The 15,964-nt window shown below is 55.2% G+C and overlaps 4 protein-coding genes across 7 annotated transcripts; 2 read left to right on the top strand and 2 right to left on the bottom strand.

Annotated features, from left to right (window-relative positions):
* Positions 1-117: 117 nt before the first annotated feature.
* On the bottom strand, positions 118-826 carry LOC128978857 (cytochrome c oxidase assembly factor 3 homolog, mitochondrial). Its single transcript, XM_054396887.1, has 2 exons — positions 625-826; positions 118-535 (listed from the first exon to the last, which is right to left on the bottom strand). The coding sequence occupies exons 1-2, from the start codon at positions 824-826 to the stop codon at positions 423-425; spliced, it is 315 nt and encodes a 104-aa protein (XP_054252862.1). The 3' UTR covers positions 118-422.
* Positions 827-1,116: 290 nt separating this feature from the next.
* On the top strand, positions 1,117-4,195 carry CNTD1 (cyclin N-terminal domain containing 1). The gene is made up of 7 exons (XM_054396846.1): positions 1,117-1,382; positions 1,469-1,544; positions 1,762-1,936; positions 2,412-2,574; positions 2,996-3,140; positions 3,515-3,611; positions 4,056-4,195. The coding sequence occupies exons 1-7, from the start codon at positions 1,211-1,213 to the stop codon at positions 4,167-4,169; spliced, it is 942 nt and encodes a 313-aa protein (XP_054252821.1). The 5' UTR covers positions 1,117-1,210; the 3' UTR covers positions 4,170-4,195.
* Positions 4,196-5,048: 853 nt separating this feature from the next.
* On the bottom strand, positions 5,049-9,196 carry BECN1 (beclin 1). 3 transcript variants are annotated; one of them, XM_054396914.1, is made up of 11 exons: positions 9,070-9,196; positions 8,919-8,986; positions 8,785-8,843; positions 8,329-8,419; positions 7,976-8,112; positions 7,358-7,552; positions 7,046-7,192; positions 6,346-6,495; positions 6,207-6,267; positions 5,743-5,885; positions 5,049-5,410 (listed from the first exon to the last, which is right to left on the bottom strand). In XM_054396914.1, exons 1-11 carry the CDS (start codon positions 9,194-9,196, stop codon positions 5,242-5,244), a joined length of 1,347 nt encoding a protein of 448 aa, XP_054252889.1. In that variant the 3' UTR covers positions 5,049-5,241. The 3 variants fall into 3 exon arrangements, with proteins under 3 accessions (XP_054252889.1, XP_054252888.1, XP_054252890.1); XM_054396913.1 differs by having other exon boundaries at positions 8,785-8,986; XM_054396915.1 differs by lacking the exons at positions 8,329-8,419; positions 8,785-8,843; positions 8,919-8,986; positions 9,070-9,196 and adding an exon at positions 8,272-8,319 and having other exon boundaries at positions 6,207-6,495.
* A 294-nt stretch (positions 9,197-9,490) lies between these two features.
* PSME3 (proteasome activator subunit 3) lies at positions 9,491-14,524 on the top strand. 2 transcript variants are annotated; one of them, XM_054396827.1, is made up of 11 exons: positions 9,491-9,555; positions 10,107-10,139; positions 10,452-10,514; positions 10,992-11,096; positions 11,396-11,444; positions 12,054-12,166; positions 12,670-12,738; positions 12,976-13,043; positions 13,193-13,247; positions 13,463-13,549; positions 14,000-14,524. In XM_054396827.1, exons 1-11 carry the CDS (start codon positions 9,514-9,516, stop codon positions 14,078-14,080), a joined length of 765 nt encoding a protein of 254 aa, XP_054252802.1. In that variant the 5' UTR covers positions 9,491-9,513; the 3' UTR covers positions 14,081-14,524. The 2 variants fall into 2 exon arrangements, with proteins under 2 accessions (XP_054252802.1, XP_054252803.1); XM_054396828.1 differs by lacking the exon at positions 12,670-12,738.
* The last annotated feature ends 1,440 nt before the right edge of the window (positions 14,525-15,964 follow it).

The following is a 15,964-nucleotide window of genomic DNA, read 5'->3' as shown; positions in this document are numbered from 1 at the left end:
ACACTGATTTTGCTGTTGGCTTGTGATGAGAGCACAAACTGAGCAAGATGATGCAGAACAAAAATGAAGAATTGTTCCACCTCAGCAGGCAGCTGAATGGGTGGGGAGGTCCTGAGCTGGACTCTGGAAACAGCTTCTTTAAGAGCAGGCACTGACACAGTCTCCAGACAGCACATTTATTGTGGGAAGGTGTGGGCACCTCTGCCCCTTCCAGGGGCAGGTCGCTGACAGGGGCCGTGTCAGGTCTGCAGAAGACAGCTGCCTGCAGTGGAGGGAACTGTGCCTGCAGGGGAGCTCCACCACTGCATGTTCCCGGACCACACTGAGTGCCGTGCAGGCCCAGCCCCCTGCGAGGGCAGCTGCTCCATGCTCCAGACCCGGGGGCTGCAGCCTACTCGCGGGGTTTACCGTGCCCTCCGTGCTCAGCTCGCTGCGCTCTCAGCCCGCGTCTGGGCTCGCGCCCGCGCCGCCTCCGCCTCCTGCTCCAACTCGTCCAGGAACCGTTCCTGCGACACCGAATAGAAGGTGTAGCCGTCTGGAGGTGGGGGGCTGTCAAGGAAAACAGCGGGCGCAGACCCGGCGCAGCACCCCCCGCCCTATCCCGGACCCTGTCCCCGAGGATACAGATGCCCAAAGTCACCGCGCCGATACCGAGCGCCAGCAGCAAATTTCGGCTGCGGAGCCGCCGCTGCAGAGCGCGCTGCCGCTGGGCGCACTCCACTTGCGCCATATGCTGGCGCTGCTGTGGGCTAAGCCCCGGCTCCCGTGCGGGGTCGATTCGCCGCGCGAACTCCGCTTCTCCCCTCGGCTCCCGCAGCGCCGCCATTTTTCCCACCTCCACTTCCGTCCAGTGAGCGACGTCATATCCGGCACGGAGTTCGGCCAATCGGAAGAAAGTAGGCGGTGCGAGTTGGCCGCGCGCAGAAGTAGCGGGAGCAGCGCGTCGTATGGTTGGTTGTAACCCGGCGCGCGGCTGGGGCGCGCTCTGATTGGTGGCGCTTGGCCACGTGACTGGGAAAGCACTGAAGCGGGCCCCCACGTGGTGCCGAGAGCTTGGGTCCAGCCCGGCCCGAGAGCGACCCCAGCGCCGGGGCCTCCCGGAGCTGCCCCTTGGACCCTGGGCTGCTGAGGCCTTGTTGCCCTGTCCCACCGACACCGTGGCGCCTCTGAAGCGATTCTTCTCCTTGAGGCTTTCGATCTGAACCAGTACATGGGGTCCCAGGTGCGAGCCATGTCCCGGCACCACCACCCGGGGCCCGTCTTCGGCCAGTTCCCTCCGGAGATGATGGAGGACACACTGATGCAGCTGGCCACGGAGAACGAGCAGCACCTGAGTGAGCTGTCGGATCAGGCTGGGTCCTTCAAAGAGACGCAGATAGTGGGTGAGGCTCTTTCCTCAGCTCCAGCCAGGGCAGGGTACCAGCTGTGAGCTCGGCTGCAGCATAGTGACTGCTGAACTTCATTGCAGAATTCGTATTCCTCTTGGCTGAGAAGTGGCACCTGGACCAGCCAGCAAGGTACCAAGCGGTGGAGCTGCTTGAAAGGTAACAAATGTCCCTAGTGCTTGATGTGTTTCTGTTTCTCTCACACAATTGCACTGCCTGTGTCTATTCTGCACTCTCTAACAAGGTCTAACGTTTCATAGTGTGTCTAGACCTTTATTTCTTGCTTAAATCAAGAGCTGTCTGTGTATTCTGAGTATGTGTAGAGATGACTCTCTTAGGAGAAGATAACTTTGCTGAGTCATTGTGGATTTTGTAGGTTTATGATCAAGCAAGTAGAGCAAGTCTGTAAGTCCTCCAGAGACAATGTCAGAAGTCATGAACAAGGAGAAGGGAGCAGCTGGAGCTCTCTGAAGGATCAGATCTGCAACACCTTTGTGCTGCGACTGGTGTCATGTGTTCAGCTTGCAAGCAAACTCTCCTTGCACTATGATGTAAGGCAGCTAAACCCTTCTTAAAACAGTTTTTAGCAGCAGAGTAAATTCTGCAGTGTGTTAATCTCTCTCAAAAATCAGATTTCCTCTTTGCAAAGCAACAGTGATGACAAAATACAAAGGGTATTGAAATGGAGACCTAAGTGTCTTCCATTTGGGGCAGATTAATCATCATCAAGTAACAGTTTGTTAGGAAATGTTCCAAGTGCTGGGGGAAAAGTTCCAGCAGCTGGAAAACTCAGCCTGTGGTTATTGAGAATTGCACAGCTACAGAGGGCTCCTATCAGCCCAGGGAGGTTTGTGGAGTAGAGGAAAGAAAGTTGTGGGCGAGAAGCTCTGAACTGGACTAAGAAGCTGGTTCAGCACACCCAGGGCAGTGGTTGGTGCTTAAAATCCATGGAAGGAGTAGAGCAAGGGAGTACTCTGTTCTGGGCCTTATTGCCTAGAAGGTGTTATGTCTTTTTTTCCTCCTCAGATAGTTAACAGTGACACAGCTTTACAATTTCTGCAGTCCTTAAAGTACTCCTACACTAAACAGGAACTGCTGGAGTCGGAGCTGGCTATTCTGAAAACTCTGCACTTCCAGATCAATGTGTCCACACCCTTGGCTTATGTGGAATTGCTTCTGGAGGTCTTAGGTGAGAGTGTTCATAGCAGAGAATGGGAAAGATTTTCAAAGTGTGCTGATACTAACCAAAGCATCTCATGCTGCAGATTCCCAATTGTCTAGGGCTTTAGTTTTCAGATGAGAACTTTGCTCTTAGCAGGATCTGGTGAATGTTGTTGGGCAGCCAGTCGTGACTCCTTCAGTGACAGGCTGAGAGTTTAAATCCTCCAAACCCAACCTGACAGCAATGGCTGCAATGACTACAGTTTTCTTTGCCCCAGCTCTGACAGCCTGAGTGAAATCTTGCAGGGATTGAGAAGGCCTTTGGCAGGCAGGGACAGAGGGCAGCTGTCCCCAGACAGCTTCACCCCTTGCTTACAGTAATTAACACTTCTCTCTGGCTGGGTTTGGTGACTCAATGTGTGGCTGATCATGTCTGGTCTCTGTGCTAGGACATAATGGGTGCCTGCTTCCTGTGAAGCCATTGCATCAGATGTGTGTGCAGCTGCTGGACTTCTCCTATCTCACCAGGGAGTGCATCTACAACACTCTGCTGGAGATTGCCATCGAAAATTCAACGCCAAGCCAGCTGCAGGTGTGAGTAGCTCAGGTGACTGTAACTTGAGATCAGTTTGAAATTAGAACCCCAAAGCAAGCTGAGAAATAGCACAGAAATATGCCAAGAGTGGCACCCTTGACACTGGGCAATTTTTTAGCCCAGGCTGGGGGCTCTGGGCATTATTGATCTCAACATTAGTTCAAAGCCTTGTGCTGCACCACATTAGCTTAGGGCCAGGCCAGGAGAGTGTGGACCTTGGTGGTAAAACTCCAGCTCTGACACTGCCAGTCAAAGTTAATGGTGCTGGGCTTGTTTTGGGCTGGGGCTGAAGCCAATGTGGCTGTGGGCTGGGTGGTGAGATAAGGGAAGGTGCTTTGTAACTGTGAAACTCAAAGACACTTCTACCCTGCAGGGCAAAGTTTCTAGCAGTAAAGGAGGATTCCATGCTGTTGGCTGTGGGGATCATCAGCACCAGCATGTTCATCCTGGAGCCCAGGCACTGGGCACAGGTATGGCTGTGGCTCCACAGAGCACTGCGGGCTGGTTGTGTGCTGCTGGGGCAGGCTCAGGGAGGGGACATCTGTCAGGGCTTCCAGCAGGAAATGGCTGCTTGGTAGCATTGTGAGGGTGCTTGGGGACATCTGCAGGAAGGCTTCTGCTGGCACCAGTGTGAACATCTCATACTACAGCTCCTTCATAGCCAGAACCAACCCCCAGACACCACTGACAGGTGAAGGGATCCCAGCTCTGCCCACTGACAGTGGCTTTTTGCACTTTACCTCTGTAGTAGAAGCATTTAAATTTTAAAAAAGCACAAACCTGCCCCCATCCCCCAAACCAACCCCAATCAAGTAAGCACCAAGAGGCTTCAACTCTCCTTAGGGTAAGAATTAAGGGTCTCTGTGAACTAATTTCTCTTGGGCACTCTAAGGAAGGACTGTTGTTTCTTTAAGGTTGTGAAGCACTTGAGCTCTGTCACTGGCATTACTTCACAAAGCATCTCAGAGTTTTCCTATGCAGTGCTGAAGCACATTGTGGGCAGCCCTGCTCAACAGCAGCACTTTTAGGAGCTGTGGAACAAAGCTGCAGAGCACAGAGCTGTGTACCCAGCAGCTCTATCTGTCATGGCCAGGCAGCAGCTCTGCTGCTGATAAGGGCCCATTGATGACACTGCAGAGGGCACCCAGCACAGCCTGGCTTTGAGCACCAGGTTTTCTGTAATGTGTTGTGTGTTAGAAATGCTGTGGGGGGAGGCAGAGGGAGCTGAGCAGCATTAGAAATGCTCCTTCCAGTAGCAAAAGCTTTGTTGGAAGAGCTGCATCTTCCAAGCTATGACTAAGCTTCCTTTGAATAAAGTAAAACTCCTCTCAGAGCTGTGTTTTGAGTCATTGACAGGCCTGGGGTTCTGCTGGGAAACTGCTGCCACAAGCGGGACAGGGCTGGGCTGTCCTGCACTTGCTGCTTTCTAACAGGACTGGGCAGGCTACTGCAGCTGGGCTCCTCCTTCCTGCCTTCCTTCTCTGCCAGTGCTCAGAGCAGCTGAAGGCCAGTACTGTGGAGGGGGTAGAGCCCACCAGTTTGTGGTGCACTCAGCACACACAGGAGAGGAGCAGGCTATGTTTGCTTGGCACAGCTCAGAGGGGCAGTAGGTTGCAGGACAGGCACAGTTCACAGCACTGCTTCAAACCAGATCAGCCCCAGTGGCACAAGGAAATGCTGATGTGACTCAGAAACTACTTCATGCTGTAGTTACCCTTCAGTGACCGAGCAGAGCTTCTGCCCCTTCTCCCACCATGCTCCCTGGAACACTTCCCTTCTTGAGGCTCTGGTAGCTGCAGCAGAGCAGTATCAGCCTAGGGGTGATCTGAAGCTGGACACCGCTTCACACAGGCCAGAAGTGCCCCAAAATAGCAGCTCAAAGCTACAGGCTGGCTGATGAACTTTTATTCTGTTCAGCTCAGTGACACAACTTTGCATATTGCTTTGCCACCTACCACTCATCCTAAGGGCATTTTAATAAAGTGTCTGGCGAGTTTTTGGTCTTGTAAACATCTTGTACTGCTTGGAAGCAGGAGACATCTCCAGCTGCCCCAGTGAGGTGCAGCTGCTTCTCTGCTGCCTGGCACCTGCTGGATGTGGCTACTTGTTGTAGAATTGGGATGAGACCCAGGCAAGGCCCCACTTGAGGTTGGTTAACATGAACTTGAGTGCCTTTGTCCATTGCTCCTCAGAGTTAAACTGTGTTTTGATGGAGTAGGAGCCACCGCTGCCACCTGTGTCTTCGATCTTGCCTTTTTCCACATCCATCCTGTGGCACACAGAGGATGGTTAAGGCAGTACCAGCACAAGACTTTAATCTCAGCATGCTGCCAGCTGTGACACTGGGGCTCTGCTCTTTCTCTTACTCCACGTAAGAACAGTTTGGCTTTGAGGGAGATCTAACAAGCCCCAGGCTTGCACACAAGGAACCAGCTTTAGATGTCAGGTAAGCTAAGAGCAGCTGTGGTAATCCTGCACATTATGGACCATGCTGGGACACTCCAGACGACAAGGAACCAGTGAGCAGTGCTATGAGCTGCTCCAGGGGCACATGGACAGCACATGAAGGGTGGATCTGACACCCGAGGGAGCACGACTCACCTGTAAGGCAAACAAAACCGAGTTTCACCTTTCTCCACTTCTTCTTTAAACTGCTGCACACAGTCCAGAAAAGCCACCATTGCATGGTCAAACTTGTTGTCCCAGAAGAACCTGAGGCCTCCAGAGCAGTACAGGGGGAGCTCCTGGAAAAGACAAGTGTTAGGCACCCCTGGGCCTCCTTTTTTCATATGGGCATCACAGCTCCTCAGCCTAGGCAGACTCAACTTTGTCACAGGATACTCAGAAGTGATTTATGGCACCTAAGTGGGACTCATTTTGGGGTTATCACCTGTAACCCAGGGTTCCTAACTGCCACCCACTGCTCCAAGTGCTGCCATCTTCCCCTGGCCAGCTGCTACGCATGGGTCAATGGTCACTGTTAATGCTACTAGCTGGCAGCAGTGGCCTGACAGGACATGGAGTGAGGCTCTAGCCAGTGTGCTCCACCTCTGGCAGTGCCTCACCTTCGACTTGTCTGCAAGGGACTCCAGGTAGGAATGGTTGCCGTAGGGAACCAGGCGGTACCTGGAAGAAAGGAGGTGCAGGGACAGGTGAGGCTGTGCTCTGCCCAGGCCCAGGTGAGCTGTGTCTGGGCTGCTGTACCTCTGGAACTTGAGGCCCATCTTGTTAGCCAGGGCGTGCAGCAGTAGCACTGTCTGCCCCCAGGCAGCGTTGATCTCGTTCCACTCCACGGGCACGCTGGGCAGCCTGCCCAGCCTGAAGTTGTTGATGGTGCCAAACTGGCCACTGTGCCTGCAACAGGGACAGCTGCAGGTGGATGCCTCAGGCAGGACCAGCCTGCTCGCCACACACACACCAACCCTCAAGGACCATGATGCCTGGGGAGCCTCTTCCAGTCTTCGAAAACCCTTCCAGCAAAGAAGTTTCTTCTAATGCTCAACCTAAACCTTCTCTTGTCCTGTTTGTTACTCAGTAGAAGAAACCAAACCCCCACCTGGCTCCACCCTCTTTTCAGGGAGCTGTGGACAACAAAGTCTCCCCTCAGCCTCCTCCAGACTGAACAGTTCCCCTCAGCTGCTTCAGAGAACCCTTCTCCAGGGCCTTGTCTTATGACAGAGTCTACAAACAAACCCCAAAGGCCCTGAGCTGCCTGCCCTGACTTGAGCCTTGATCTTGGCAGGCCCTGGGTCAGTGCAGGCGTTGCAGGAGCCATGTCACAGCCCACTGCACCTGCACAGCACTTTGGGTGCCACTGCTGGGAGCCATGTGCAACTGCTTTGTGGGGGGCAGCTGACTTGGCCCAAGCCTTACTGCCTCAGGCAGCTGCAGACCAGAGCCTTACCAGATGTGGAAGGTGGCATTGAACACATTGGTTTTCTTCAGCTTGTCCAGCTGCATCTGGGCATAGCGCATCTGGTTGTCCACACTCTTCAGCTCATCATCCAGCTCCAGCTGCTGCCTCTTGAATTCACAGTACTCCTTCTGATACCTTGTGATGAAAGTAGGACAAGAAATGCTGAGCAGAGAGTTTGCAGGGCTGTGGCTGCTCACAGCCTCAGGGGTCTGGCCGAGAGCAGCCAACCTGTTGTTACCTGCAGCTTTCTCCACGTTCAGCTCTCATTTATCTGTTACCTAATGGCTGCAGTTCACTCACTGAGCCTCCTCCTGCTCCAGTCGCTCTGCCTCTGCCCTGACTCTCTCAAAATCCTCAGCCACAACCCTACGGTTCTTCTCCACGTCCTCCAGCTCCTGGATCAGCTGCTCTTCCTCCAGTGCGAGTTCCTTCAGCTCCATCTGCAGTTTCTCCTTGTCATCCTCATTCATTTGCTCCAGTATCTCCAGACACCTCCTAAGGGAGGCCACAATTGCCAAACAGGGATGCTGGGAAGCCCTTGCCAGCAGTCCCAGCTCCAGGGCTGCTTGCACAGGCCAGCAGGAGCACAACCCGGGTTCACCGCTTGCTGACCCTGAGCTCTCTGCCGCGGTCAGAAGTGCAGACAGGAGAGCAGGGAAGGGGGATGGTGATTGAGGGCTTGTCACTGCCTGTCCCTTTGCAGCCCTCGGACACCACAGGCAGGTGCTGGTGGTGTTTTGAGGGTCTACAGGCTGCAGGTGGTGAAGCTAGGAACCACAGAGCTCTCAAAAGCAATCTTTCCTCTCATTTAAACAAAGCAAAGCTCAGCTGCTGGAGTCAGGAACGTCTCTTACTGACCAGGAAAAGCTGAATCATGGCTGTAAGCTCCCAGGCCCAGGTGACCCCTGGGTTACTCACTTGTAGTTCTGGCACTCGTTCTCTGTGATGTTGAGCTGGGTGTCCAGCTGGTCCAGCAGAGTGTCTGTGCACTCCTCACACAGGGGGTGATCCACATCCGTCTGCCCGGACATGATGTCAAAGAGGTCGCCAGTGACCTGCAGGAAGAGCTCACCCTCAGGGCAGGTTAGCCCAAGTCAGAAGGGGTCTGCAGGCCCTGTCTTGGTTTAACACAAGCCAGCTCTGAGCTGCTCACCAAGACAGACAGCAGCAGCCCAGCGCTGTGGGAAGCTTTGTGGTTTCATGTGGCAGAGCACCTGGCAAAAAGGATGCTCCATATCAGCGCCCCTGAGGTGCCAGCTTGCTGAACTTGCCTTCAGTCTGCGGCTGAGGTTCTCCATGGTGCCACCATCTGACGCCTCTCCGATCAGCGTGAAACTGTTGGCGCTTTCTGTGGACATCATTCTTGGAGAGAATTTTATCAAGAGTTCAGTGCAGGGATCCGGAGAAGACAGGCCCAGTGCTGGGCTTGGACCTCAGACTGGTTCCAGAGTGGTAAAGGAGAAGGACAAAGGGCAGAGACTAAGCTCTGCTGGGCCATGCTTCATGCTGAGCTGCCACCGACCGGTAGTGTCCTGAACACGGCCCACTGCTGCCTGCAGAGCAGCCCAAGGGCCACTGGATCCCCAGGGAAGCTTTAGGAGGGGGTTCACACGACGGTAACGAGCGGCTTGAGAGCAGTGGGGATATCCGGGGGGAGCCCTCCCCCGGGAAGGTGACCGGGACTCCGAGCCGGGAAGGGCCCGGTGGCAGCGCAGCAGCGGCTGTACCTGGCTGGTGGGATGAACCTCCTAGACACGCCATCCTGCCGGTTCTCCGCGAAGGCCTCCTGCAGAACAAGGCGAGAGTCACCGGGGAAGCCGGCGGCCGCCGCCGCGTCCCTCCACGCCCGACCCCGCCGTACCTCCGTCAGGGAGCTGTCTTCTTCATGCGCGTCCCCGGGCCGGGCAGGGGCGGCGGTCAGCACCGGGGCTGCGGGAGAGGAGACGTCACCGGAGCCCGGTAGCGAGTCGCGACTCCCGGCCCCCCTCCCCGGTCTCCCGCCCCGCCGGTACCGGTGAGCTCCTGGATGGTGAGGCGGTCAAGGATCTTGAAGGAGGTATCGAGCTTCAGCGGCTGGCTGCAGCGCTGGCACACGAAGCTGACCTGCGTGGTGCAGGCGCCCGGCCGCATCCCCTCCATGCCGCCGCTCAGCCCCGCGTCCGCTCCGCCATCGCCGCGCGACGGAAGTGACGCGAGCGGCAGGCAGGGTCCTGGCGGCGCCGTGCAGGGCGGCCGCGGCCGTTTCCCCCCTGCCCGCCCCAGTGAGAGGTCGGGACCTGGCTGCGCGTGTGCGCAGGGTCGAGGGGCAGAATCACGAGGGCGGCGGGCGCGCGCGCCATTGGCGGGCGCGCCGTTGTGAGGTCACTTCCGGTGGCGGCGACGCCGGTGTTGGGGCAGGCGGTAGCGCGGCCCCGCGCCAGAGCAAGACTCGGACCCGCCCGCCTGCCGCCGTCGCCATGGCCTCGCTGCTGAAGGTGGACCCGGAGGTGAAGCTCAAGGTGCGCCCCTCTTACCGCCGTCCCCTCGTCTGTCGGACTGCGCTGGGATGAACCGGATCGGGGCGGGCGCGGGGCCGCCTCCCGCCCGTTTCGGCCTGGCCGTTGGTTGTGCGGCTGCCGAGCGCGGCCCGCCCGGTCCAGCCGCCCGGCCCTGCACTCCAAGCGCCGCTGTGCTATGGGAGCACCGGGAGGGCGGAGATGCGGCCTGCGTTGCGCTGCGGCCGCTGCCTAGGGTGGCCCAGTGGAGCTTCATCCGGGCGCGAGCCGCTCAGCTCTCTGTTCCCCCTTTGTTCCGTGCTGTCCCTCGAGGCTGTGAGCTGTCCTGTTGAGGTCGGCCCGTATGGGTGAGGCGAGGCAGGGAGCCACTTCCAGCGTCCTCTGGCAGCTGCTGCCCCGTGCTAGGGGCGCTTCCAGTCTTCGGTGGTCTCTCACGGGAGCGGTGCTTGGAGAGCTCCTGGGTTGGCTGCGGCTGAGCTCCAGAGCTGCAGCGTTCAGTGCTTGGCTTGTGCTGAGCTTTGAGAGTGACTCTGAGCTGTGCTTTTTCTTTGCAGGTTGACTCCTTCAGGGAGCGGATCACGAGTGAGGTGAGTGTCCCTCTACCACAGCCCCTCAACATGACAGGACAGGAGAGAGGCCTCTGGGCCTTATTTTTCTGATGGAATTCGTTGTGATTTGAGCCATTCCTGGGAGCAGCACTCAGAGCATCAGTCACTTGCTGGAGTGGAGCTGCCTCATGGCTCTGCTGGTGTCTTTCCTGGGCCTAGCACGATGTCTGGCAGCCCAGAACGTGTTCTGCCCTCCCCCTGCCTTCAGACAGGGGATTTGCCTGGTGTTCTGCCTGCAAATGGAAAGCTCGTGGTGGTGTTTCACAACATCTTCTGTTCTTGCCTTTTCAGGCTGAGGACCTGGTGGCAAACTTTTTCCCGAAGAAGCTGTTAGAACTTGATGGGTTCCTTAAGGTGAGGTATTTGTTCTCTAGATCTTCACTGTTAAGCTACATGTTCAAAGTGATGTGACAGGTCTGGTCCTGGGTCTTTGCTGGATATTTCACTTTGTTACAAGGACATAGAGCTGTGGTTCAGCTGCCTGCATGCACATCAGTGCTGTTAGCTCTGGAGGGGCTGTTTGTTTTCTCAGCTTTCTTTGTGTGATCACCACGTCATTTAGCCACTTTGGGCTGCTGTTCACAAGGCTGTGACCCTGCAGCCATTCCAGCACTGCAGGCAGCTAATGGCTTTGATCACAGTCTGGAACTGGCACGATGCTACTGGATGGAGGGAAGTCTGATCCCAGGCCTATTGTTATGGGTTTTTTTCATTCATCTTTATTTTATAGCTGGGTAGGAAAAAGGTCCAAATCTTTTGTCTTCTCATTGTGTTTGGTGTGACAGAATTTGTTAGCTCATAATTAAGTAACAAGTGTGCTTTGTATTCCAGGAGCCTATCCTGAACATCCACGATCTCACTCAGATCCACTCAGACATGAACCTCCCGGTGCCTGACCCAATTCTTCTCACAAACAGCCATGATGGGCTGGATGGGGTAAGGTTACCCTCTTGGCTGTCATCCCTGCCTCTCAATTAAAACTGCTGGCTTGCTCTGTGCTGCAGCAGGGTGTTTGTGGTTAATAACAGGCTCTGGCTCTGCCAGAGGCTTTTAGGAATTGGTCTCTTGAGCCTGGGAAGCCTACGCGAGGTAATGCTGTGCTCTGCAGCCCTCCTTTGCTTTAGAGGTGCTTAGAAACAGGAGTGCAGCAGAGGCTCTGAAGTGTTCCTCATTTCCTTTGCAGCACAGTTGTAGCTTGAGACTGGTTTGTGAGTAAAACATTTTGTATATTTTAGCCAAATATGAAAAAGAGGAAGCTGGAAGACCACGAAGAGACCTTTCAGGGTAAGAGTCCCTAAGTCTCCTGTGTTGCTGCCTGCCCCTCAAACCAGTGCACCATGATGTAAGGGGGTGAGATCATGAGAACCCCACTTGTCCTGTCCTGACAGCAGCTGTTGCTCATACAGCCTGACGCTGCAGCCTCTCAGAACCTGGCCTGAAGTTATTCTGTTGTGGGGAAGTCAGGTTCCAGCTCTTGGAAGCATAATTAGCACTTCCCTGACAGACAAAAGTGGTGCTTGCTTGAGCTTGGCCAAGAGAGGCAGCTGATCCCCAGGGGCTCTGTGCTGAAAGCTCTCTGTATCTGGAGACTTTGGATGGAGCTGGAGCAGAAACAAGTCACACCTGCACCAGGAAAATCCTTTGTGCCCAGCTTCATCAGCCTAGACTGCTTCAGTTCTTAGCTCTTCTCTGTGTTTTCTCTCTTCCTTCTTTTGTGGTAGCTGCTCTTGTCCCCTGTGAGATTTCCCTTTCCCTACAGGTCAGCTGTAGTCTGGCTCAGTGTCCACTGAAGCCTCTGTGGGAGATAAGACACTCAGGTGGACGCTGGGGCCAATTCCCTGGCCCAGCCTTTCAGCTGGTGTTGATCCAGGTGCTTCTCTCCTTTGCCACCAGGTACGAAAGTGTTTGTGATGCCTAATGGGATGCTGAAGAGCAACCAGCAGCTGGTGGACATCATTGAGAAAGTGAAACCAGAAATCAGGCTGCTCATTGAGAAGTGTAACACGGTGGGTGTGAGCAAGAGAGGCAGTGGGATGTTTTTGCTTCTGGACATGCAAGGCTGCTCTGAGTGGAAGGAGAGGGCCCCTCTGCTCTGTAGATAAGGAGAAGCATGACTCTAAAATGTCTTAAAATGTTTGGGCAGTAGGTGTGGGGGGAGCGGTGTTTCTCTGAGCCCTCAAGGAGCTCTGTAGTTCATCTGGAGAAGGAGGATGTCTGTTACATAGCCTTCTTCTAGAGGCTTTTCCTCTTGTACAGTCATGGACACCTGAGAGCTCTGTGGCACAGTCAGGAGAGCTTCCCATGGCAGCTGTGCTTGTGGTAGCTTTGGGGTTTCACAGCCACAGGGGAAATGAACTCCTCAAAAGTGCTGCATGAGCATGAAGGGACCTGCAAGAGCTGATCATGAAAACTGTGTCAGAGGCAGAGTCTTTAGGGTCTTTTAGTCAAACTTTTGAGGGGTCTCTATGTAGGTGTTGGCATTGACCAGTGTTGGGATTTCTCACTGCAGGTCAAAATGTGGGTGCAGCTTCTCATTCCCAGGATAGAAGATGGAAACAACTTTGGTGTTTCTATTCAGGTGAGGCCCCACTGGCTCTGTGCCCTGCTGTAGGAGAGGGCTGTGCTCCAGGGTCACAGATCTCTTGGGTTCCTCAGAGTCTTTCATCGGTGTCCAGGAGCTGCAGTCACAGGAGTGGTCCAGTTTTTAAAGCCCAGATCTGAGCAGGACCTGTTGCTGTTGAGACTCCTTCCCTTCAGAATACTGACAGGCAGCTGCAGTCTTCTGAAGCTCAGGGTTTCCTTGTCTCCCCTGCAGGAGGAAACAGTGGCTGAGCTTCGAACTGTGGAGAGTGAGGCAGCATCCTACCTGGACCAGATTTCTAGGTGGGCATCATAGGGCAGACCTCTCTGGGGATCCCCTTGGGAAAAGGGAAATCCTTGGGGAAGGTCCCCTGGCTGTTCTAGGGAAGCTTGAGCCTTAAGAAGGTCTTAGTGCTATTTGTCTGACCTCCAGTCTTCCCTTCCCTTGCCAGATACTATATCACAAGAGCAAAGCTGGTCTCCAAAATAGCCAAGTACCCTCACGTGGTAAGTAGGGAGGTGCAGACCCTCCCCTTGCATGCTGCTGCTTTGGGAACTCTTGGGGCCACTTCGTCACTGCCGTTCTGAACTGGGGTCCCTGGGAGAGAAAGGGATCACTGGGGGCTGCAGGAGCTCTGTTAGAGGAAAGCAGGCTGGAGGGGGTTGCCTGGTGCCAGGGCCCTAGTCTGTGTGTGGCTGAGCTGAGCCTGCCCTGCCCACAGGAGGACTATCGCCGCACAGTGACCGAGATCGACGAGAAGGAATACATCAGCCTGCGCCTCATCATCTCCGAGCTGAGGAACCAATATGTGAGTGACAGCAGCTGCTGCTCCCTGGGCGTCTGGGGAGAACCCCTCTGACCCTGCTGCTCCTTTCTGTGCGCACACCTAGCCACCTCCTGCTGCTCTGCCCTGGCTCGTGAGCAGAGACAGCTGTTACCTCTCCACCATCCAGAGGTGGAGGTGTTTGCAGCTGAACCTTCACAGGAGCCTAGCACAGGTTCCTCTGTGGGAACCTATGATCCCAAGCTCCTCATGCAGTGCAAGCCCTTCCCGGGATCTCTAAAGAAACCCTTTTGTTGTTAGATGCAGTGGCTTCTGTAAAGCCTGTCCAAGGGCAGCCCTTAGCTGGGGGTGTGACTGCAGCAGGGCTGAGGGTAGTGCTGATGCCAGCTGTGCTGCCTTTAACTGGTGCTCGTGGGGAAAGCTGAACCCTGGATGACTTCAGCCTTCCTGTCTGAGTCCTTATTCTTCTCACAGGTCACTTTGCATGACATGATCCTTAAAAACATCGAGAAGATCAAGAGGCCTCGAAGCAGCAATGCTGAGACCCTTTACTAAGTGTCAACATTTGAACTTGAGAACTGTTCAGTCAACTAAAGACCGTCATTGCCTTGGTTTGTTACATGACTATGGAGATGGGAAGCTGGCTGGAAATAGTCTTGCATTGTTAGTTAAACTCTAAAGAAATTCTCACCTAGTTTTGTGATTGGTTTTGTTCAGGGCTCAGGAGCTCTCCCTCCCTCTAGTAACTGGTAATGAGAAGGCTGCTTTGGGGTGCCCTAGGGGCTGCTGCAGAGAGCACCAGCCAGGCAGAAACATTCCTTCATGCCTTGTTTCCTACCTGAATAGGAACCACACTAGAGACCAAGTCCTTGCCCTGTCCCATCTCATGTCTGGAGGTTTTACTGGGGTCTCTGGGGCAGGCTGTTCAGCAGGAGGATGAGCCCAGGTGGTGGGGCAGTGCGGGGAAGCTCCTTCCTCACTGCTGGCTGTAGCTGTACCCCTCTGCCAAGGCAGGACCCTTCCCCTTCGGGGCTCCAGTGCTCTGCACTCCTGTTCTGCCCTTGCTGCCTCTGCCCTGCCAGCTGCGGTGCAGAGTGCCAGGTGGTGCTGGGGACTGGGGGGCTGCCCTGGCTGCTCAGAAGCTCAGGTGGCTTCTGCTCCTCTTTGCCATTCAACTAGAGCTACTTTCTTGGCTGAAACCAGTTACTTTACATAGGTCCTAGTACCCCTTCAGCAGGAGGAGCTCTTGCCCAGGCTGAGGGAAGGGAGAGGCTGGAGATCTGATGCTGAAGCCCTGGTGGTCTCCACACCTGGTCAGACAGAGCTGCTGCCTCCCAGCAGAGCTCCCTGCTGCAGGGCAGAGCTGGCCAGCTGAGGCAGCTTGGGGTGAAGGTGGCTGATGCCCACCCAGGACCTCTGCAGACTTTGCAGTCTTTCTCCTGCATGGCCACAGCTGTGTGCCCAGTGACTCTGAGCCGCTGGGACATTTGGTACTCCACTGCAAACCCCGCCTGGGGGTGGCTGGCTGTGTCCCATCAGGCTGTGTGTGGCTGCAGGCTCCAGGACATTTTATTTATGGAATTTCTGCTGAAGTGCCCTGCTGGGGAGGGGTGAATCATCTGTTCAGGAGCCTGGCTGGCACACCTGGATGCCCACCTTGTGTATTACCTTGCAGTAGTGTTGCCCTCATTGTACCCATGGTGACAGAGCAAGCTCCCCCTGCTCTCCTTTTTGTACATCATTTCTTCTGCCTTCATCTGGAAGCTCTGTTGTCTTTTGCTGGTTTCCCAGGCATTTGCCCAAGAGGGGGGGTTGGGGGGGCTGCTGGCCCCTTTGCTATCGACTCTTCTGTTGTTTGTAGTCAGTCAGCTCTTAGTCTTCCCACTAATAAATACTCGGTAACAAACCACCTGTGTCCTGGCTGCTGTCTGGGAGCAGCCCAGCCCCTCCTGCTCCTTTGTATTGATGATTGCTTTGAACCTGTTTGGCTCAGCCAGATCAAAGTGTGTAAACTTTTACCATGTCAAGAAATTAAAATAAGGTACTTGGAATTCTTTTAAGGTAGCCCCTCGTTTGTGGTGCTGAGCTCCTTGGCTGCACAATGTTCATGTCTGTCCTGCTCCTGCCTCTCACATCCAACTGCTCTTTCCCTGCCTGCTCTTTCCCCTCTGACTGCTGTGAGCTGCCCGGTGCTGCTTTCCAGGTTGTTTCTGCTCCTCCCTGTGCCCCCTGGGCTGGGTTCAGGATGATCTGTGCCACCTTGGCCCTAAAGCAAGCATGGTAGACATTGGGTGGGCTCATCTGAGGGGCTGCAGTCCCCTGGCTGCTCCCGCACCTCTCCCAGCCGCGCGGGGCTGGGACAGGCCTGGGATCATGCCCGGGAGGAGTGCTCGGGGCCCTGCCCTCCTGGCTCCCCGTGTGGTGCCAAAGGGCTTAGCA

This window comes from Indicator indicator, chromosome 39, assembly GCF_027791375.1.
Source record: "Indicator indicator isolate 239-I01 chromosome 39, UM_Iind_1.1, whole genome shotgun sequence".
NCBI classification, from domain to species: Eukaryota; Metazoa; Chordata; class Aves; order Piciformes; family Indicatoridae; genus Indicator; species Indicator indicator.
This window is presented reverse-complemented; position numbering and strand designations above follow the sequence as displayed.